This window comes from Phacochoerus africanus, chromosome 9 (assembly GCF_016906955.1).
Source record: "Phacochoerus africanus isolate WHEZ1 chromosome 9, ROS_Pafr_v1, whole genome shotgun sequence".
Taxonomy (NCBI): Eukaryota; Metazoa; Chordata; class Mammalia; order Artiodactyla; family Suidae; genus Phacochoerus; species Phacochoerus africanus.
The window spans coordinates 13,056,628-13,078,983 of NC_062552.1; the positions used below are offsets into that span (position 1 = coordinate 13,056,628).

Genomic DNA, 22,356 nt, shown 5'->3' on the forward strand with positions numbered 1-22,356 from the left:
TTTTCACTCGTTCATACTGCTTTTCAGACTAAAGAAGAAGAAATAAGAAAAAGGCTACGGAGTGACCGGCTTCTGACCCCAGCCCATCACTCAGACTCAGCTGATCCGTGTCGGGAGGAGGCTCCATTTGCCAAAGGACTTGACACTATGAGCTCTGCCGTCTGGAACCCGTCTGACCTGCGGGAAGAAAAGCTGTTGACAAGGAAGAGGAGTGAAAGTGACGTGAACTCCGATGATAGAAACCAGAGTTACGAAGGTATTGGGGTCGTGGAGTCAGACATGTCCTACAACCAAGCAGATGACGTATTCTAAAAAGCTGTTTTCTGTCGATTTCATCCAAAGGCATCCAGTTCTCCCCAGGGGTGACATTCTTAGTGTGTCTCGTGTCTTCTTTACCTGCCTGCCCCCCGCCCACAGGGGTGGTGCCTTGGGCTTGGCAATGACTGCGTGAGCTGCCGGGGCTGGTGCTTAGCTGAATGAATGGAATGGCTTTAAAGAAAACAAGGATTTGACTAGCTTCGGTAGTATAAAGTTCTTCCTCTTCGCTGTAGCTTCAAACACTGCGAAGATCTCTTTAATTTATGAGCACCTTGCAGCTTCCATTAATGTATTTGTGCCAAATGAAATCCTTCTTTGGGGTTCCTGCCCCTTGGCTGTGTCGGTCCACTGAGTGTCCTTTAAGACAAATTGTAGGGGTTTGTGTTAAGGATTTTAATGATCCATATGTATGCTTCTTATGCTGTATGTTCAGATGGTTGTTTTGTTGTTGTTGTTGTTTTTTAGGGCCACACTTTTGGCCTGTGGAAGTTCCTGGGCTGGGGGTTGAATCCGAGCTGCCGTTGCCAGCCTACACCACAGCCTCGGCAACACAGGCTGTGTCCAAGCCAAGTCTGTGACCTATGGCCGCAGCTTGCGTCAATGCTGGATCCTTAACCCAATGAGCAAGGCCAGGGATCAAACCTGCATCCTCGTGGATACTAGTCGGGTTCTTAACCTGCTGTGTCACGATGGGAACTCCTGGTTGTTGTTTTTTTTATAATTCTCTGCCTTTTGTGTTGTGTTTAAAGCAATATCCTGAAGTTGGTTGCACTGCAACTTCATCCAAGTAACTTAAGCCATATCCACGCCTCAGAATGAAGTCTGCGGTTTCCTTCACATGAGAAAAGAAAAACTTGAATTGGGGCTGAGGTTGGAGGCGGTCCAGTGCCTTACTTCCCTGCCGACTTTCCTGGCCCTCCTCTCACTGGAATTAAACTTCCCTCCCCCTCACGGTTCCCATCCAATCAATTGTCAGGTCTTATGAGTCCTACGAGCGACCCAAGCCGCTGCAGGGACATCGCAGGATCCTTAACCACTAGGCCACCAGGGAACCCCGAGATCTCTTGCAGCCCTTTCCGTACTTTGTCCCTGTCCTTACCTGGTTCAGACCACCCGACCGTCATTCAGTTGGTACTGCTGCAACAGTCTCCTCAATATTTAGTCGGTGATCTTCTGCTTAAAATCCGTGGCTCCCGTTTATGGTCAACATAAAGTCCAGACTCCTTTTTGTGACGGGGAAGGATCTCAGCTTTCATCATTCACTCCTGCTGAACCTCTCGTTCCTCCAGCTCAGCACACTGTCCCCAGCCTCCGAGTCTTTTTGCACATGCTCTTCCCTCCCCCAATCTCATTGCTTTACTTGGCTGATGTCTTCTTGTTTTTCGTGTCTCCGCTCAGATACCCCTTCCTCCAGAGCCCCTGGTCTGGGTGGGTGCCCCTCTCTCAGAGTCGCCTTTCGGCAGCCCGGCTACTCAGTGTCACACCTGCCACCCCCTGTAGGAATTACCTGATGCGTTTCCATCTTCACCGCTGGCTATGTCAGTTCTAACAGGACAGAGGATGGGCCTGTCTTGATCATGGTTGCATTTTTGTACCTTGGAAAGTGAATGGCACCTAATACATGCTATGTAAATATCTCTTCAGTGGATGAATCAGTATATCCATACAGCCTCCAGAAGCTGGAGGAAGCCCCGAGAGATGGCTTGTTTCCCTGGAACCCGTGGCTGGAGGCAGTGCTGACTGGAGCAGAAGCCCACTTGGTACCTCTTGTTTATACGTCCCCTTTGGGGTGTTGCAAATAGACACCTCATCTGCCTGTAGCCTGTGGGACTGAGCACCCTACAGCCAGGGAGGTATGATGGTGGTGGTGGGTGGTAGTTGCTTCTTTCAAAACTCATTTCCAGGAGTTCCCATTGTGGCACAGTGGTAAGGAACCTGACTAGTATCCATGAGGACGCGGGTTCTATCCCTGGCCTCGCTCAGTGGGTTCAGGATCTGGCGTTGCCACAACCTGTGGTATAGGTCACAGAGGAGGCTAGGATCCCGCATTGCTGTGGCTGTGGTGTAGGCCAGAAGCTGCAGCTCTGATTCGACCCCTAGCCTGGGAACTTCCATATGCTGCAGGCACGGCCCTAAAAAGACAAAAAAATAAAAATAAAAGAATAAATAAAAGTACTGTGTAAACTAGAATATGCTGCTTCAACTAGACTATGCCAAGATATTTACAGCATATTATATAAAATTCTATGTGTGCAACCTGATGATGTTTTTCATCTGACCATAGGTTTTGCTGTGGAGATGATCTCACAGGGGCATGTGCCAGTCTTGTTAAATATTAGAGGAGCTGGTGATTTACTTGTACAAAATGATGGTGCAGGGGACACACACACAATCATTCAGATTATTACCATTCAGATCTGCAAATAATAAAATTTCAGTGATCCGAAAAATACCTTCAATGCACATCTATGGTGTTGCAAATCAATCCTCAGATTTGCTAAAAGCCACACAATATTTGTTCTTGAACTCTTACGCTCTTGCCTTTGCTATTTATAGTGGCTTGGAAGATGTGGTTATTGAATTAAAATATATACAGTATAGATGGGAGCATGATCGCTGATGCCCGGCTTGAAAACTTCCCACTCTCTATAGAGTTAAACATGCCAGGTCGTAACACACCCAAATGGTAAGCTGTATATTCTCTTAGCAAGATAATCCTTTTTTTTTTCCTTTTTTTTTCTTTTTTTTTTTTTTTAAGCGCCACACTCCAGGCTGGAGGTCGAATCAGAGCTGCAGCTGCTGGCCTGCACCACAGCCACAGCAACTCGGGATCTGAGCAGCATCCGCAACCTATGCCACAGCTCACGGCAATGCCAGATCCCTGGCCACTGAGTGAGGCCAGGGATCGAACCCATGTCCTCATGGATGCTAGTGGGGTTCGTTACTGCTGAGTCACAACGGGAACTCCAAGACCACCCAGATTAACAGAATGGTTATCTGGACACTGGGAACCACTCTAAAACTCTAGGTGTGTTGCTGCTCATAAAAGCATCTAAGAGTTTAGGGATGAAGAGCTGGAGGGTCGGTGGTGGTAAGCCCTTCCCACCTTCCCAGAACTACTAGCATCAGCTGGGCACAAGACTCGTGTTTGAACCTGCTGTGCCGCCAGTGAGCTCTTAACTCCATCCCTGCCAAAATGAATAAAACAAACAGAGGAACCAAACCAGAGTTCCCGCTGTGGTGCAATGGGATCAGCAGCCTCTTGGGAGCACTGGGTTGTAGGTTCAATCCCCAGCCCAGCACAGTGGGTTAAGGATCTGGTATTGCTGCAGCTTCAGGGTGGGCCCAGACTGCAGCTGGATCTGATCCCTGGCCTGGGAGCTCCATATGCTGTGGGGCGGCCAAAAAAGGAAAAGAAAAAACCCACAATTTCAAATGTAAATATGACTTTCTCCCATAATCAACTTCCTTTTTTAAAGATGATTTACACTGAACATTATGGATTATGATTTCTAAAATACAGCCTCTGGGAATAATGTCAGTTTTATCTATTGAAGGAACATAATTGGTTTTCTCATCCTTAAAACATGAAGTTTTGAAAATTCACCAAGGTATATCCATCAAAACCAAATCACAGCCTTCGAGAAGGTAAAAATCAGGAAGACTTAGAATGAGCTAAACGTCTTTGTAATCGTTTTAATTGAGGACAGCTGGAAAACACCTATACCCTTTTCCTTATGAACAAGGGCTGTGCTGTGTCTGATGGAAGGTAGTTTGATGGTGAGTAAAAGCCCTCCAGTTTTCCTGGGGGTGGGGAAACTTATGGATAACTTATATTTATTGAAAATAATATTTAAAAGGTGTATTTTGAACTGTTTCACATATATTTAAAATATGCAGGATGTAAGATTTCTATGTTAGCAAAAGTAATTTTGTAATCACAAGGACAAAAATAAAACTTATCATAGGATGTTGCCATAGTGACTACCAGTAATTTATGACTATGCCTGTTTCTATGTTTGTTATTTCATTATCAGTAAATAGCTAGTATTTGAAGCAATAATAATAATAAGGTAAATACTGCATTTTAGAAACATATAATGCTGTGGTATGTCAGCAGATGGGTCACTTTGGCACCTACACAACCAGGATATAACGGTGCCTTCCCGTTGCGTGGTAGAATTCATGACCATCATGGTGTCTTGGTGTCACTTGCATCTGCTTCTTAAAAATAATAGCTGCCTCTTTGTTTTTAATTTTTTTTTTTAATTCCCTAAATCACATGTAATGGGAAATATGCACTGAAAAACGTATAAGAATCCCGAACTTTGAAAGTTCTCTAGTGTGAAGCTGGTTAAGGTTCCAGCCCTGGCCAAGGAACTTCCACATGCCTCAGGGGGCAGCCAAAAAAAAAAAAAGAGAGAGAGACTCAAAAAAAAAAAAAAACAAAAACCACACCAAGAATCCGGGAGTTCCTGTTGCGGCACAGTGGAAACAAATCAGACGAGTCACCATGAGGTTGCAAGTTCGATCCCTGGCCTCGCTCAGTGGGTTAAGGATCCAGCATGGCCATGAGCGGTGGTGTAGGTCACAGATGTGACACACACGGATCCCGAGTTGGTGTGGCTGTGGTGTTGGCCAGCGGCTACAGCTCCCATTTGACCCCCTAGCCTGGGAACCTCCACGTGCTTAGGGTGCGGCCCTAAAAAGCAAAAACAACAAACAAACAAACAAAAAACAAACAAGCAAAACAAAATCCCACCAAAAATCCAGCATTTTCCGACAAGGAAACTACTGGAAACATTTTGCCGTATGTACTTCAACTTTTTTTTTCCTCTCATGAATGGACTCATACAACATAAACTGTTTTGTAACTTGCATTTTTCACTCAAAAGTACAATATCTTTTCATGTAAATAAATTTACTGGCCCGGTATCGTTCTTAATGATGTGACATGGTTTAGTTTTGCTGTTTTGCAGCAAGGGATTCTCATTTTTAAAGACAGTCATAACACCGCTCCGTTTCTGTTTTTTAAGGGGGTAAGTAAAATAACTGAAGATCCCCCATCCCACCACCACCACCACCATTCTGGACACTTTGGAAGGCAGACAGGACAGACCTGCTGGCTCGCCCGGGACCTCAATTTCCATTATCCTTATTCTTGGTGACCACTTCTCTGAGGGCAAAGAGGCACTGAAGGTCAGGGGCAGCCAGGCTTGCAAATCCACCTCCAGACTCTTCTCCAGTTCAGGAAGCTGCATTCGTCTCATCAGTTTGTATTCAGCGCACTGAGGTCTCCAGTATGCTGCAAAAAACCCCTGCAGTAAAGAAAAAAAGTAATGATGGTATCTTATATCTGAGTTGACTTTTCACTGATCAGATATAAAGGCTACCTGCATTTGCAAAGGGTCACTGATAGAAAAGTGTTTGTAGGAGTTCCCGTCATGGTTCAGTGGTTGGCGAATCCAACTAGGAACCACGAGGTTGTGGGTTCAATCCCTGGCCTTGCTCAGTGGGTTGAGGATCTGGCGTTGCCGTGAGCTGTGGTGTAGGTTGCAGACGCGGCTCGGATCCTGCGTTGCTGTGGCTCTGGTGTAGTCAGGTGGCTACAGCTCCATTCGACCCCTAGCCTGGGAACCTCCATATGCTGCCGGAGCGGCCTAAGAAATGGCAAAAAGACCAAAAAAAAAAAAAAAGTGTTTGCAGTTAAGGGTCCAAAACCTTTTTTCTTGTCATTTAGAATCAAGAAATTACTGTCAGAAAACTTAAGTGATTGGCTATTGTAAGCACCAAACTGCAATCATTTTAAACATCAGGGTCATAAAATCAGTACTGCAGCTCCTAGTCCTTTCTAGTAATTAATATGTACATTTCAATCCCCGAACCAAACATATTGCTTAAAAGGATATATGACAATTCATGCTTTTTCCTCCTTCACTTAAATAGCAGTTAACTTGTTAAACGGGAGAAGGACTGTACAGAGGATTAACCGACACTGTGAGGGTGGCCCGTGCCAGTGGCTCTCAGTGTGAGCGCCCTACCCCACCCTCACCCCCACCCCCGGCAGCATCAGCATCACTTGAGCACTTGTGATAAAGACAAGTCCTCAGCCCCACCCCAGACTTTCTGTATCAAATCATGGGGCTGAGCAATCTGGGTTTGGCAAGCCCTCCCAGCGGTTCTGAGGCACTCAGGCTTTGCCCTGTATGTTCATCCATGCTGTAAGCCTGCCCAGCCATGCCCACAGTAAGCAGCCTATTTAGGACTAGAAAGCCACCTTTCGGCAGGTCCTACTTCACCTGCCCCGAGGGTCAAGGTGAATCATTATCACCCTTGATTAACACCATTTGTACTGGTGTAGGATCAGGCCACTCAAGATGACTGTCCTTTGTTCTCTGTACATCGCCTGCTCGACCAGTCCCTGCGTCACTCACAAGACTATCTGATCCTCTTAATTATAGGACTTAATTGGCTGCTTGCATGTTGCCCCCTTCCCCAGCTGCTGGTTTCCCTGGTAACTAATGAGCCAATGTGAGGGCACCTCCACCTATAAACGGTACCCTCCTTCACGGAGGAGTAGAGATTGCTGCTGTGTCCTGCCTGTTGTCTGCCATACACGGTGAGGGTGTTGCTCCAGGACCTTCTGCTTCAGACTCGTAAGATTCCCTGTTTAATAACCATTGATGTCTCTGTTGCTGTCTCTGGGCTCTTTCTTAGGTCTAAAACCTGGACCATGAACAAGGCTTGCAGGCCTGAGGGGTGCAGCCCAGCTTTTTTAAAAGTGTGATCTATAAAGGGATAGATAAGAGTGTGAAAAAAAAATCTGTGAAGGTTCTAGATTCACATGTTTTCATAAAATGTACAAATTTCACCCACCAAGAAAACTAAAGCTGCAACTGCAGACAATGCATTAACACCCAACCGTGCCTTGGTCTTACATCAAAGTCCTTCAAGGGAGTTCCCGTTGTGGCTCACTGGAAACGAATCTGACTGGCATCTATGAGGACACAGGTTCGATCCCTGGCCCCTCTCAGCATTTTAAGGATCCGGAGTTGCCATGAGCTGTGGTGTAGGTTGCAGATGAGGCTTGGATCCTGCATTTCTATGGCTGTGTTGTAGGCCGGCAGCTGCAGCTCTGATTTGACCCCTAGCCTGGGAATCTCCATATGCCTTCCTTGTGGCCTTAAAAAGACAGAAGAGTGTTTCAAGTGAGGGTGTATGTAAATGTTTTAAGTTAAATCAAAATATTTACAATATATATGCACAGTTTAAGACTCCCTGTCTAATCATCTATTTTTATTAATAATCTCCCACACACGATTAATCTATTGTATGTTTAAGAAAATTTCGAACACAATCTCGAGTATATTGACCAAACATTTTTAAAATAGTTTTTTCCTCACACGCCATTCAAACTAAATGAAACTGTTTTTTGGACTGCTTAAGGGGTTCGCAGTTTTTTGAAAAGGTGGAAGATGCTATTATTTAACCTATGCCTGTTCGTTAGATTGTGATTACTTTCACTTTATCAATAAGTTGTTGTAAACACTTCTAAGTCGACACAAAAATGCCTATTATAAGTTGGTCTTACATTTCATCTCATAAATTCCATAAAGTGGAAATTTGCATTTCATCTTTTTGCTATTTCTTTGGGCCGCTCCCGCGGCATATGGAGGTTCCCAGGCTAGAAGTTGAATCGGAGCTGTAGCCGCTGGCCTACACCAGAGCCACAGCAACGCGGGATCCGAGCCGCGTCTGCAACCTACACCACAGCTCACGGCAACGCCGGATTGTTAACCCACTGAGCAAGGGCAGGGACCGAACCCGCAGCCTCATGGTTCCTAGTCGGATTCGTTAACCACTGCACCACGACAGGAACTCCAAAATTTGCATTTTGGATCTTACACGTACCATGGCAGAAAAATTGGCAATGCAGGGAGTTGTTATTTCTGCAGGAATATGGTGACAGTGAGCTATTGCCTGATTAGTCCAGAAGCCTTGGAACTATCTATCTAATCCTCCCAGGAGGGACTGTCGACCCCTTTGTCCTTCTAGACTTGAATGTCCCAGCTTGAATATGGGAAATCCACACCAGAAAAAACAAAACCAGGTCATTACCAGCTGCAGCTGAGGTAGAGAAATTGACCTTGGCCCTTAGATCAAGGTGAACAATTGCTGGCCTGCCAATCATGTGCCAGAAAGGCTTAACTTCTTGAGTGCAACATACTATACGGCAAAGGAACAGAGTGGCGTCTTTGGCAGACAGCCTTGAAGCCTTGGCTTTACACTTCCTGAAATGTAGAGATTGTAGGTTAAATATAGTCCAGGCATTGGCATATGAGTAGCCTGTTTCTTCATATGGTCAAGGAGCATTTCAGGGCCTGCCGGACACCACTTTCCCAGGACAGTCTCAGTGGGGGGACTCGGGACCCTCACAGTGGTCCACCCCCCCCAACCTCCAGCAACCAGGCAACTTGAGGCCTCCCGGAGGTGACTGTTTGATGAACTGTATCTCCCCACCCTCAATGAGATCTGTGGCTATTCTTCAGTTGTTTTTTTTCTCTTTCCCTTGGGTCTTAAAATGGAAAGTTGTGGAATGATTTTAGGTACTATCCTCTTACTGCATTTCCCAGTTTTTCTGACATGATTTAGGACTTTTGGTTTAATTATGGTGTAGTGTAAGCACCTGACAACTTTTTTAAAAAATTGCAATGCAAGTGCTTGACATTAAGCTTTGGATTGCCAAAGTGTGTACTTCAAAGACACCCATCTTAAATCAACAGATTGCCAGCTACATAGTTAAAGAGACAGACTGCCCCCTGCCAAGTTGCCTTTGTTTTAGAGTGTTCTGGTTGATTGAGATCAGTGACCTTTTGACTTTAGTTTTTCCCTTCCCCTGCTATAATTTCCACTCGTATGTTTTAAATTCACCAATAAAGAGCAAACCAGCAAAATCCTAGGCATCCCACCATCAGCCCTCCCCACCCCGCCCCCAACAAAAAAAGCAGAAACCCAAGCTCGCTCTCTTAATCCACAACCTCAGTACGTGGCCCCAGGTGTCCTGTGTACCCTTTAGGATTAGTGAGTAATAAACCTTGTTCTTGCCAAGTTCCCGAATGGCTATTGCTGAGGGGTGTCTTGCAGTCATAACAAGAACCACAAAGGCCTGTCCAGCCACAACATTGGTGCCAACCTTGGCTCACCAGGGGCCTAAGGGAGGACCCTCAGGCATTTCTAGCCAATAGCATCACTATTGCTGGCCTGAGACTAGCACGAAATATATTGTTTGATTATCGCTAAAGCATGCTCTTTTGTCCCAGAGTCCGTAGTTGCTCTTCTATACAGATTCTTTTGAAAGTCTACCTTATTCCTTTAGGGAAATAGATACAGATATATTTTGGATGTAAGTATAAAGTTTCCATGCTCATCACTGTTTCTGTCATCTTCATCTTGCTCTCTCTTGCTGTCTGTTTGGGTCTGTGTTCTGGTTAGAGAATTTCCTTGAGAAAAAAGCCCTCATTTGGGGGGCTCTTAAATGATAGAATCTCTGAATTCCTGTGTATCATCCAATTTCTTTGACATGTGAGATGGTATATCTTGGCTGGGTATAGAACTGTGGTTTGTTCCCTTCTATCCAAAGTTTATAGATTTGCTTCTCCTCTATTTTAGCTTCCTGTGTGACATATGAGAAGTCCAACACCAGTGTGATTCTTTGTCTTTGGGAAGAAATTTGTTCTTTTTACCTGGCTGTTTGATGATTTTTCCCTTTCTCTTTTGAATCCAGGAATTTTATTGGGATTCTCCTTGATGTGTGTCTTTCCTCATACATGCAGTCTGGAAATAAGTACATATTTTTAATCTGTAAACCTCCAGTATCTGTTTACCTTACAGAAATCCTTGGAATTCCCCACTGTGGCTTAGTGGGTTAAGAACCTGACTAGTATCCATGAGGATTCAGGTTCAGTCCCTGGCCTCCCTCAGTGGCTTAAGGATCCAGCATTGCTGCAAGTTGTGGTACAGGTCACAGATGTGGCTTGGATCCAGCATTGCTGTGGCTGTGGTGTAGGCCAGCAGCTGCAGCTTGAATTTGATCCCTAGCCTAGGAACTTCTATGTGCCACATGTGTGGCCCTAAAAAAGAAAAACAGAACATACAGAAATTCTTTTTTTTTTTTTTTCTTTTTTAATTTCCTCTCTCTGGAGCTCTGTTATAGATTTAAGCATTTAGGTCTATTCTCCAGGTCTCTCTTCTCTTTTCATGAATTTTCCTATGGTCATTGAGCTATTTCTTAGACTTGCTTCTCAAGACCACTACTTTAGCACTTAATAATACATTGCTCTTCTTCTATTTATCTTGGGAATTCCTTTTTCTTTTCTTTCTTTTTTTTTTTTTTTTTGTCTTTTTAGGGCCATACTGAGGCACATGGAGGTTCCCAGGCTAGGGGTCAAGTCAGAGCTGTAGCTGCTGGCCTATGCCACAGCCACAGCAACATCAGATCTGAGCTATGTCCATGACCTACACCACATCTCACAGCAACACCAGATCCTTAACCCACGGAGCAAGGCCAGGGATAGAACCTGTGTCCTATGGATGCTAGTCAGATTCGTTTCTGCTAAGCTACGATAGGAACTCCTATCTTGGGAATTTCTTAATTGGTAAACAATATTTTTAGCTTCACAAATTATTTTCTGTGTTGCCCATGACTCCCCTAATTTTTTTTTTTTTCCTCAGTAAATTGTCTGTCTCCTCCAACAGCTTCCCTTCCTTGGGCATGTCTTCTCTTGGTGACAACTTATCAGCCTGTCTTGGATGACCTGCCTTAAGTAGGATTTATTGCTGTTGTTTTTGGTTGTCTGATTGGAGCACCTGAGTGTTTAAATGCCCTAAAAAAAAAAAAATCATAGGAGGAGGGAGGCAAACCAGTCTCCATTCCAGGGAGTTGTGCGTATAGAAGTCAGACAGCCAACCCCCATGGATGTGCGTGGGGAAGCTTCCCTGACACTGGTCTCTGTGTACTTACCAATCTTGAGGAGGGAGAAGGTGGGGGAGAGGGGATTAATTAACCCATTTAGCTTCTTAACACTATGGAAGCCCTGTTACCTGGCATGTTTTGTCAGAGAAGGTAGTGACTTTTCACCCAGGTCTCCTTTTATCTCTGGATCCAGCATTGTCAACCCTGAGCTCCCTGAAACTGGTCTCTAGGCAATCCGCCTGCCCTTGGGAGAGAAAGCCCTACATTGGTTCTCTGCTGAAATCCAACTAAACCGAAGACTTTGCGCTCATCCAGCTTCCAGTAGACCCCAGAAATTGTTTGGTTCAGGAGACCCATACAGATTGGAGCTGGGAGTAAAGGGAAAGACAGGAACATAGGCAGATCCCTATGTTCCCAAAGTGCTTCTGCATCCCCTGGGAGGGCTTATAAGTATTTTTATTTTTCTATTCTAAGGGACAATCTTTAACTCGAAAGTAGATTTTGAATTTTCCCAAATGCTTTGTGTATATAGATACAGTCATGTTTTTCACCTTCGACCTATCGACGGGACGCATTACACCAGCCTCTTTGCCAATGCTGAACAATACTGTCACTCCCAGAATCCTCGACCGAATCATTTTATCAGTTAGGATGTTTTTGCCTAAAAATAACAGAGCCCAGCTTGCACCAACCTAATAAGAACGGTATTGATGTTTATAACCAGAATCGTAAAAGGCAAGGCCAGTCCATGGTATGTGGATCCAATGCTCAGCAGTCACCTTGGATCCAAGCTTTTCTGTCTCTTATTCCTCTACCCACAGCATCAGTTTTGTTCTAAGGCAAATACTCCTTGTGGTCATGGGTTGGTTTTCAGTAGCAGCTGGGGCTACATGCTCACTCACCTTTGGCAGAAAAGAGTCATTTCAGGAAGTTCTCCCATAAAAGCAAGGGGGGAATTTCTTAAAGAACCCTGAAAGTGTCCCTTTGCATTCCATAAGCCTGGGTCATGTCCATGCCCATTCCTGAGTCAGCCACTGTCAAGGGAACAGGAGTTGCCTCTAGAACCATCAAATCTCCTGTCGAAGTTGGGGATAGGATCACTTTCCCGGAGGCAAGTTGGAAAGGGGTGGATAACTGAATACAGTGGGGTTCCATTCATAAGAGAGATGGGCAGGGAGTTCCCTAGTGGTCTAGTGATTCAGATTCAGCAGTTTTACCACTATAGCCCAGGTGCTACAAAGTGTGGCCACCCCCCCCAAAAAAAAAGCATTGAAACAAAATGAGTCCCCTGGTAGCTTAGTGGGTTAAGGATCCAGCATTGTCACTGCTGTGGTTTAGGTCGCTGCTGTGGCACTGGTTTGATCCCTGGCCTGGGAACTTTTGCATTCCATGAGTGCAGTCAAAAAATAAAATAAAATAAAATAGAAAAACTCAAAACACAATAGAGAGAAGGTCAAATAGATGCTGAATAGGCAAGTTGCAATGTAAACCACAGTTGTGAGGTATTATTATTTTAATATGCTGGATTCATGTTGCTAATATCATGTATTGAATTTTTCATATGATTATGTGGTTTTCTTCACTATGTTAATTTTACATAAGATATTTTAAGATCTTTCTATTAAAAACCTAAAATTGCACTCTCCCTCTTCCTCCCAAGCTGTTAGACTTGGGTCTAAGGTCTAATTGTCTCCCGATATTGCTCCTGCCAACTATTTATCCCAAGGGATTCAAATAATTTGCTTTCGACTTGGTCGAATTCAAGAAAGCTACACCAAAGTGTAACACCATATTTTCAATTTTACCCACATGTAATATATTCATGCTGTGTTCTTTGAGCAGTTTACTTGCAAGACCAAATCCCATTGCCTTGGAGGTGGCATGCCGTGATCACACAGCAGTTAGTCCTCTGCGTTGTGTCAGTACCAAATCGCATTTTATTCTCTTTCTAATGAAACTTTTTATTTTGCCGTTAGAAGAAATAATGCACAGAGATCTCATGTACTCCTTCCCCAGCCTTCCCCAGGAGTAGCACAGTGCCAAACTAGAGTGCAATATCCCAACCCGAGTATTAACATCAACTCAATCAAGATCTAGGATATTTCCATCCCCCCAAGGACCCTTCATGCTGCCCTTTTTAAATTATTTAAACATTTTTAAATTGTGGGTTAAAAAACCACATAACATCTTAACATTTTAAAGTGTCCAGTTCAGTAATAAGTATGTTCATATTGTACAACTATTTTTTCATAATGGAAATATAGTTGATTTACAATCCTACGTTAGTTTCAGGTATAAACACAGTGATTCAGTATTTTTATAGATTCCACTCCATATAAAGTTACAACAAAGTGATGGCTTTATTTCCCTGTGCTGTATAATATATGTTTGTGGCTTATCTATTTTATACATAGTGGTTTGTATCTCTTAATTCCCCTATTCCTATACTGCTCCCCACCCCCGTTCACCACTAGGCTGTTCTCTATACCTATGAGTCTTTTTTTTTTTTTTGCTTTTAAAGTCTGCACCTGCAGCATACAGGAGTTCCCAGGCGAGGGGTCAAATTGGAGCTACGGCTGCCAGCCTACACCACAGCCACAGCAACGAGGGATCTGAGTCCCATCTGCAAGCTACACCACAGTTCATGACAATGCCAGATTCTTAACCCAGTGAGCGAGGCCAGGGATCGAACCCACATCCTCATGGATCCTAGTTGGGTTTGTTAACCACTGAGCCATGAAGGAAACTCCATAACCTATCTTTACTCTTGATTGCTGCTTGTTACTCCAGTCTTTGGTAAATATGAATCGTCAGCTCCCACTTGGCACTGTCTCAGATATAGTGGTAGAGTAACATGGAAAATGAACTCTCTGATTACAGGAAACCTTAAGCTACAGGGTAGGGGGAACAACATATACACGAATGAAAAAAAAACTTTTAAAAAGATAGGATATTCCCCAAAAGACAAGTCATAGACTAATTAGACAATTCTGTCTCTTTTCCACTTCCTCCTTTATTTATCCCTTGGTGTGTCTGTTTTTCAGTCTTTCCCAAATTTTGCATCACTCGTTATACATCCTCATTTATTCTTCTATTTTTCCCTAGCTATTTCAGAAACCAAGTTTTTTGAAATTCAATGTGATTATCTGATTAATCACAGTACACGGAGAAGTTTTTAATTTTTTCCACCTGCTGTGAAATTTTCTTAATCACAAGGACTTTTCTTAAAAGGAGTCATCTTTCTTTAGTTATTTACTTGGGTCTGTGTCCAGCAGGTGGCGCTAAAGGATAGTTAATAGAAGTCAAGGCGCATCTCCATTGCGGGCTGAAAATCCATTGGCATTTGTAGCTTTTTGAGCCATTCTGCCTGGCTGCATAATAATCCAAACTTTTGATGGTCTATTTCTTGAATATTTTAGCTCCTGGGTTACTATTACGTTCTCCAACACTCCTTGTCTTGATTCTTGGAGATTTCAATATATATCTTTGTGTGTGTGTGTGTATGTGTGTGTGTGTGTCTTTTTGCCTTTTCTAGGGCTGCTCTCAAGGCATCTGGAGGTTCCCAGGCTAAGGGTCTAATTGGAGCTGTAGCCACCGGCCTGCGCCAGAGCCACAGCAATGCCAGATCCCAGCCACGTCTGCAACCTACACCACAGCTCACGGCAACGCCGGATCCTTAACCCACTGAGCGAGGCCAGGGATCGAACCCTTAACCTCATGGTTCCTAGTCGGAGTCGTTAACCACTGCGCCACGACGGGAACTCCGGATTTCACTATTTTTATGGAAGATCCTTCTCACATCTTCACTTCTTGGTTCAGTTCTTTGACTTTGTTTTTTCCCTGATCTTTTCCCATTTCTCTCTTCTATCTACATTGACCTGAAAAAAATAGACCGCCAGATATTTCTCCAACAAGGATGGGTTAATTTGGGATCAGCAGAGAACTGAAATCGGGTCTGCAACTGTGGCAAAGCTGCATGCAAATCCCTACAGGGCAAGAGAATGATCTCTTTTATAAGGGGACAAAAATGTCGGGAGCGCTGTAGTAAACAAGGAATCCAGGACTTTGCATTGGCTGAGTCCTTGCCAGGAAAGGAGGTTTTCTTCTTGTTCTTGGCTCAAGCATGTCTGGGGGTCTGAGAGCTCCCCCTTCTGGTTTCCCAACTCTATTCATTAAGGGTTTGGCGCACTATTTTTTTTTTTCTTCGTAATAATCACCTTTGGTGATCTCGTCCTGTCTGATGGCTTATATCTGAAGATATAAATTTGCCGTCTACCTGAAGATGACTGGCAAATTTATATCTTCAACATGGACAGCTTCCCGAAGTCTGGGCTCCACTTGGATGTCTCATCAGCCTCTCAGCAGGTTCCAAACTGAGCTCTCTGCTTCTCTCAAAAGCTCTCCCATCTCCACCTCCACCCGCCAAAGCAAGCCTGACATCATCTTTGATCTCTTTCTCTCATGTCTTCGCTCTAGTCCTTAAGCAGATCCTGCCCACTCTCCTTTCAAAATATATCCAGAGTCTGACCACCTCTCACTGCCTATGCACTACATCCATGTCTGAGCCACACCCATCTCTCACCTGGGTTGAGAGACCTCATGGCCCTCTGATTCATCTCCCAGTTCCTGCCCTGTCTCCCTTGAGACAATTCTGAAGACAGGAGCCAGATTGACCCAGTTAAAACATAGAGCTCCTACCACTTTTCTAATCAGCGTTACAAAGCCTTCTCATCTCCAGTGGTGTAAAAGCCAAAATAATTAGTGAACTACAAGACCAGGCCCCCACCCCATCCTGTTCTCCTGGATCTCATCATCTCATACTCTCCCCTTGTTCCCTCTGCTCCAGCCACATTGGTACCCGATGTCTTCAGGCCTGATTCCATCCCAGAGCCTTTGGCTTTTTGGCTTTTCTAGAGCTGCACCCACAGCATATGGAGCTTCCCAGGCTAGGGGTCCAATCAAAGCTGTAGCCACCAGCCTACGCCAAAGCCACAGCAACGCAGGATCCGAGCCGAGTCTGTGACCTACACCATAGCTCACGGCAACGCCGGATCCTTAACCCACTGAGCGAGGCCAGGGATCGAACCCTCAACCTCATGGTTCCTAGTCGGAACCCCAGAGCCTTTGTGGTTTTGTTCGCTCTGCCTCAGAGGCTCCTCCCCCAGGCAGCTGATTGGTCACTCCTCCACCTCCTGCAGGTGGAAGAGCCAGTGAGCTCTTTCCTGACTACCAGGTTGAAAACCAGCGTCTTGCCAGTTGCATAATCCTTTAGCCTGCTCCCAGCTGTATTCTCCAGAGTAGTTTATACACACACCTGGTTTTTTACCCGTGTCTCCCCAACTAGAGTGTAGGGTCCATGCGGGCAAAGACTCGTGTTTGTGCCTGGCGTGTAATTGGCCCTAATTGAAATTTGCTGAATGAATGACTAAATGAGCAATTGACATGGAATTACTGGTTGGATCCCAGAATATTTCTCAGCACACCAGTACCCGCCACCTCTCCTGATATAGTGTACCTTCTCCTCCTGAGGTCCAAGCTCAGGCAGATCTCCAACCCTTAGTCAAGGTTTTATTGAAAGGGAAGACTGAAACTCCCAACAAGCCAACTCGCATGCTTTTGTAAATCATTTACAACAAATACTCAGCCAACACGCCCCGTGCCTTCATCCGGCTTTTCTCTGAATGTTCAACTCCTAACGGCATAAATTCGACAAGGCTGAACACAATGACATGTTTTATAAAATACCAGCCAGTGACCAAAGAGCATCCTCAGCCTTAGAATCATCTATAAATTTAGGGTTCCTCAGCCTCTGCCATTTCTTGGGCCGCTCCTGGGGCATATGGAGGTTCCCAGGCTAGGAGTCAAATTGGAGCTGTAGCCACTGGCCTATGCCAGAGCCACAGCAACACCGGATCTGAGCCGCGTTGGCAACCTACACCACAGCTCATGGCAACACTGGATCCTTAACCCACTGAGCAAGGCCAGGGATTGAACCTGCGTCCTCATGGTTCCTAGTCTGATGCGTTAACCACTGAGCCACAATGGGGAACTCCTGGAATTTATTTTTCAATCATGCTAAATTTCACCTGTGGCCACTTAAGTGTCTCTTAGCCCTCCATACTTGCATCAATCTTAATAAAAAGGAAAGACTTGGGTATCTGTCCAAATTTCAGCGTGTCCTATTATTTTAAGTGTGATGGGTGTTATTACACTTTTTTTTTGGTCAGGTGAAGTAATTTTATTTGCAGTTTATTTGCTCAGAAGAGAGAAACCACACTCTAACTCTCTTTGGTACCAATCAGATTTTTAAATGCTAAGGCCTTTTGGAGGGGGACAATGTAGGGAAGGGAGAATGTGGCATTGATTCCTCTGTGGAGAGGACAGTGGTCTAAGGCAGTTCTTTATGGAAATCTGTACATTTTCCATAGTGTCCAGCCTTGAAAATAGTTTCTAGATCTCCCTATTAGCTCAACAGCAATCTAAAGAGCAATTCCGTCTTTTCACTTCAAGTCCTTTCATGCTTTAAGGAAAAAGTCAACCAACTCTTTGCCTATATAGTTCTTGACCATCCAGTCTTGGAGTTCCCTTTGCGGTGCAGTAGAAACGAATCCGACTAGGAGCCGTGAGATTGTGGGTTCAATCCCTGGCCTCGCTCAGTGGGTTAAGGATCTGGCGTTGCCGTGAGCTGTGGTGTAGGTCACGGATGCGGCTCAGATCCCGTTGCTGTGGCTGTGGCACAGGCCAGCAGCTGAAGCTCCAATTAGCCCCCTAGCCTGGGAACCTCCATATGCCACGGGTGTAGCCCTAAAAAAGCCAAAAAAATAAAAATAAAATAAAACTAGAACTTGACTGTCTAGTCTTTCAGGCAACAAGTGTTCACCTAGCATGTATTTTGTGCTAGGTCTTAGAGGTATAGAGAAGATATAGCGAATAAGGGATAGAACAAAATTTAGCTTTATGTCAAAGGCTCATGATGTGTTAGATATGCAAACAGAATGAAAGTGCCAGGTGCTGGATTCCAGATCAGAGCACAGAGAGGCAGAGAGAGGAGCAAGCAGTATTGCTGAAGGATCCTGTGATGGTTTCATGGAGAAAATGACATTTAAGCAGAATCCTGACTGATGAAAGGGAGTCCACCCAATACAGAAATTGGAGGAGTTCCCTTGTGGATCAGCAGGTAAAGGACCCGCCATTGTCACTGCTGTGACTCTGGTTATTGCTGTGGCACAGGTTTGGTCCCTGGCCCAGGAACTTCCCCAGGCCATGGGCATGAATCCCCTCCACCACCCCCCCAAAAAAGATAGAGGAGAATCTCTTCAGGGGGAGACTTGTATCTGCAAAGACAGCAGATGTGAAGGAATGCACATGGTGGGGGCCCAGGGAAATGCTTTGTGTGCCTGAGCCAGACATGTGGATGGAGGGAGAGGTGGCTGGAAAAGATGAAGTGTTTCAGACCCTGCTCAGTGGTTGGACTTTCTGCTGTGAATGTGCAAGGATTTTAGGCAAGGGGCAAACTCACCAGTCTGTTTTAGGAGGATCATTTCAGTGGGGCACTTCTTGAAGTGTGGCTCTGGACCAGCCGCAGCCTCCACTGGGACCTTGATGGAAATCCAAATTCTCAGCCTCAATTCCAGACCTCAGAATCAGACATTCCAGTCATGCGTCTTGGGAATCTGTGTCATTTCAAGGCGCCCAGCTGATCCCGGGGCACACTTAAGTTCAAGCAGCACTGTTCTCATAACAACATGGAAGATGCGGTGGGATAAATGCAGATGGAAGCTCGATAAGGTGGTTCCAAGCAGCTCAGCCCTGAAAAAAAAGCCAGAGGCATGAGTTGGGACAGGACAGGATGCATCAGAGACGTTTCTGAAAGCTTACATTGATTTGGCAGGAGATAAGCAAAAGATAGCTGAAGCACCAGCGTTCCAATCTCATTGGTTACCAGCATTTTCTGGGTCGCTTTGAAAAATTATGACTTCTGGGTCCCACTCTCATTTTACCAAACAGAATCAGCCTCGTATTTGGGCTCCTCTTCCTCTGCGCTTCCTAGGTCATCTTTGTATTCTGTGGATTTTGTTCATGGAAACTTCCTTCTTGCTAAAATTGTTCTGCAAGTACTAGCTGCTTTCTTTACAGAGGAAGACAGCTTTCCAACATCAGAGCTGGGGGGGGGTGTCACTCCCCAGAGACTGATGACTCAATTCTCACCACTCAATAAATCCCTTGGAGAGTTGGTTTCTTTTAAGATCCTGATGGTGGGAGTTCCCATCATGGCTCAGTGGTAGCAAACCAGCTAGTATCCATGAGAACGCAAGTTTGATCTCTTGGCCTTGTTCATTGGGTTAAAGGATCCAGCATTTCTGTGAGCTGTGGTGTAGCTCCTGGATTGACTTGGATCCCATGTTGTTGTGACTGTGGTGTAGGCAGCAGTTACAGTTCTGACTTAACCCCTAGCCTAGGAACTTCCATGTGCCCTGGGTGTGGCCCTCAAAAGACAAAAACAGAAATTAAAAATAAAATCCTGATGCTCAGGCTCAACTTCAAGCTCAATACATTAGAAGTCCTGGGAGTGATGTATTTCTCAAATGCTCCCTGTGTGATTCTAAGATGCAGCTTGTAATATAGTCCGACAGTTTCATTTTAGTGACAAAGAGAAAGAAAGAGATCCTAAGGTCAAAGAGGAGCAGACCATGTAACTTGAGTCAGATAAGAGCATAGTCAACTGTATTAAAATGCTTAAAGGTGGAGGGAGTGAGTGCAGAGAGAAAGTCATTATATTTGGTGAGGACAATACAATTGGACTTCCAGGAACTGATGCAGAACCAAGACAACTCATGGACTGGATCCCCACGTGCTGAAGCAACAAACAAAATATTGAAAACACACACAAAAGCCAAAGAAACAGTAAAGACAACCAAATTTCCCAGCCTCAAATAAGCGGCAAGAAAAATGGAATAACTTCATGTCAGACACTTTGAAAAAGAGCCATCAGTGGAAGAACCAGATGATGCTAGAGGAGTACGAGGTGATGTGGCTTCGGCTTGTCCCTCCCCAGAAGCACTACCCTGAAGAGAGAAGGTGACTGCCAACAAAATCTTATCTTCTCTCTAACACCTTCTGATCTGCAGAGAAGAAGACCAAAGGCAGAGAGGGACATCCCTGGGAAAGACTAGAAAAGTCTTCAAGATTAGAAGCCCTTTTCTCCCCTGGGCTCCTTGAAAGATGCTAAAACGTCTACAAGGGCTTCCCACCCTCCAAGACATCAGGTTGAGTTGAGGTGATTGCGCCAAACCTCATGGGAGTTGGGTACTTCCCTTGCTGGGTTGAGTTAGTGCTGCTACATTTGACAGAATCTCAAAGCACTTTGCACACGCATGTCTCCTAGGCTCAGGCTTCAGCCCCAGCTTGATTCCACCTCCACCCTCTGCCTACCACCAGGCTACAGAAAAATGAATTAAAGCAACATCTAGCCTTCAGAATGGAAAGGCACAATGGACTCGTCACATAACAAGGTAGGGAGCAGATCAAGTAGAATCCATTCCGCCAGATGAGAGCAATTAGACATCTGAGCAGAGCTATTTAAAGCATGAAGGATTTCTGTCTGCTCTGTAGGTGTTCTATGACTGAAAACAAAACTACACAAAACTAAACTCAAAGAAAATTAGAAGTGAAAAAAAAAAAAAAAGGGAGTTGCTGTGATGCCATGGGTTAATGATCCTGCTTGTCTCTCTGGAGGCACTGATTGGATCCCTGGCCCAGGAGCTTCCATGTGCCTCAGGTGCAGTCATGAAGGACAAAAAAGAGAGAGCATGCAAAAGATGGGAACAGACTGAGATTTAGTGGCATCATTTGAGCCCCTGGGTCAAGTTGGACCTGAAACAGTAAACCACTGGCATTTTCAATTTGGAGAGACAAACTCCTTTTTTTTTTTTTTCCCCCCCAAAAAAGAGAAAGATATCTTATAGGATCCAGCCTGACTTCTATTTCATCCTTCAGATCACAAGGAGACAAATAACTTGGACTAAATAATTTCTTAAATAATAGGTTCCTAACCTTTTCATAGTAAGTTTAATAGTACTTTACTGAATAGTGGTTTACTGAATGTGCATTTAGCTCCATGTATTCACTAACCGGCGATGGATTGTCTGGGACAGGTTTTGCGGTACAGTTTAAGAGCACAGGGTTCGTGAGCAGAAAAATGAACTGTGACCTTTGTGAGGGGCAACAGCTTTGCTTTCTCACACGTAACTGTTTGATAATACTCCGAAGCACCAAAAATATCTATGTAAATTCTAAAAATCTCACGTGGATTTGCAAGATGATCCATATTCACTTTGTAGCCATTCCCCTTCTTGTCCATCCTCTGTCCTACTTGGTTATTTTTGTCGTTGTTCAAGCTGGAGACTCTGATCTGCTGGGGATGCACCCTGCTCCCGGACTGCTTTTTGAAGTGGTCTGCAGGCCCCTTTGAGAAAGTCCAGCGATCTCAGTCTGAAGGGGAGGGGCCTCGGGAAAATTCACCTAAAAGATGAATGGAATGGGCTTCTTGCTTCTCCTCTTTTTAGCACAAAAAGAGAACTTCCATTGGATTTGATTAGCTCCCCTTTCATTGATATCTAGCTCTTGTAAGAAGGGTGCAAGATAGTTTTAAAAAGAGTCTGTGCCCATAATAAGCTCTGATGAAAAGAACCAACAGCTATTTCCAAGGACAGTTTAGATCAAAGACCCCAAAACCCAAGTTGTACCATAATGGGCCAATCAATAGAGGCAGCACATGGATGGGGTGTCAGAATAGCAGCTTTCCTGGAGAAGAATTTTTTGGAATTGAAAGTGTTCCAGGTGATGTTTTAAAAAAATCCAGTTGAGGAGTTCCCGTCATGGCTCAGTGGTTAACCAACCTGACTAGCATCTATGAGGACTGGGGTTTGATCCCTGGTCTCGCTCAATGGGTTAAGGATCTGGCATTGCTGTGAGCTGTGGTGTAGGTGGCTTGGATCCCTCGTTGCTGTGGCTCTGGCTTAGGCCGGCAGCTACAGCTCCGATTGGACCCCTAGCCTAGGAACCTC

At 44.8% G+C, this 22,356-nt stretch overlaps 1 protein-coding gene across 1 annotated transcript in view; it reads left to right on the forward strand.

Annotated features, from left to right (window-relative positions):
• Positions 1-791, forward strand: part of STMND1 (stathmin domain containing 1) — a 33,603-nt gene extending 32,812 nt beyond the window's left edge. Inside the window, exon 5 of the mRNA XM_047797347.1 lies at positions 28-791. Within this exon, the coding sequence (XP_047653303.1) occupies positions 28-312 (285 nt within the window). The 3' untranslated portion in view covers positions 313-791. The remainder of the gene's footprint in view (positions 1-27) is intronic.
• The last annotated feature ends 21,565 nt before the right edge of the window (positions 792-22,356 follow it).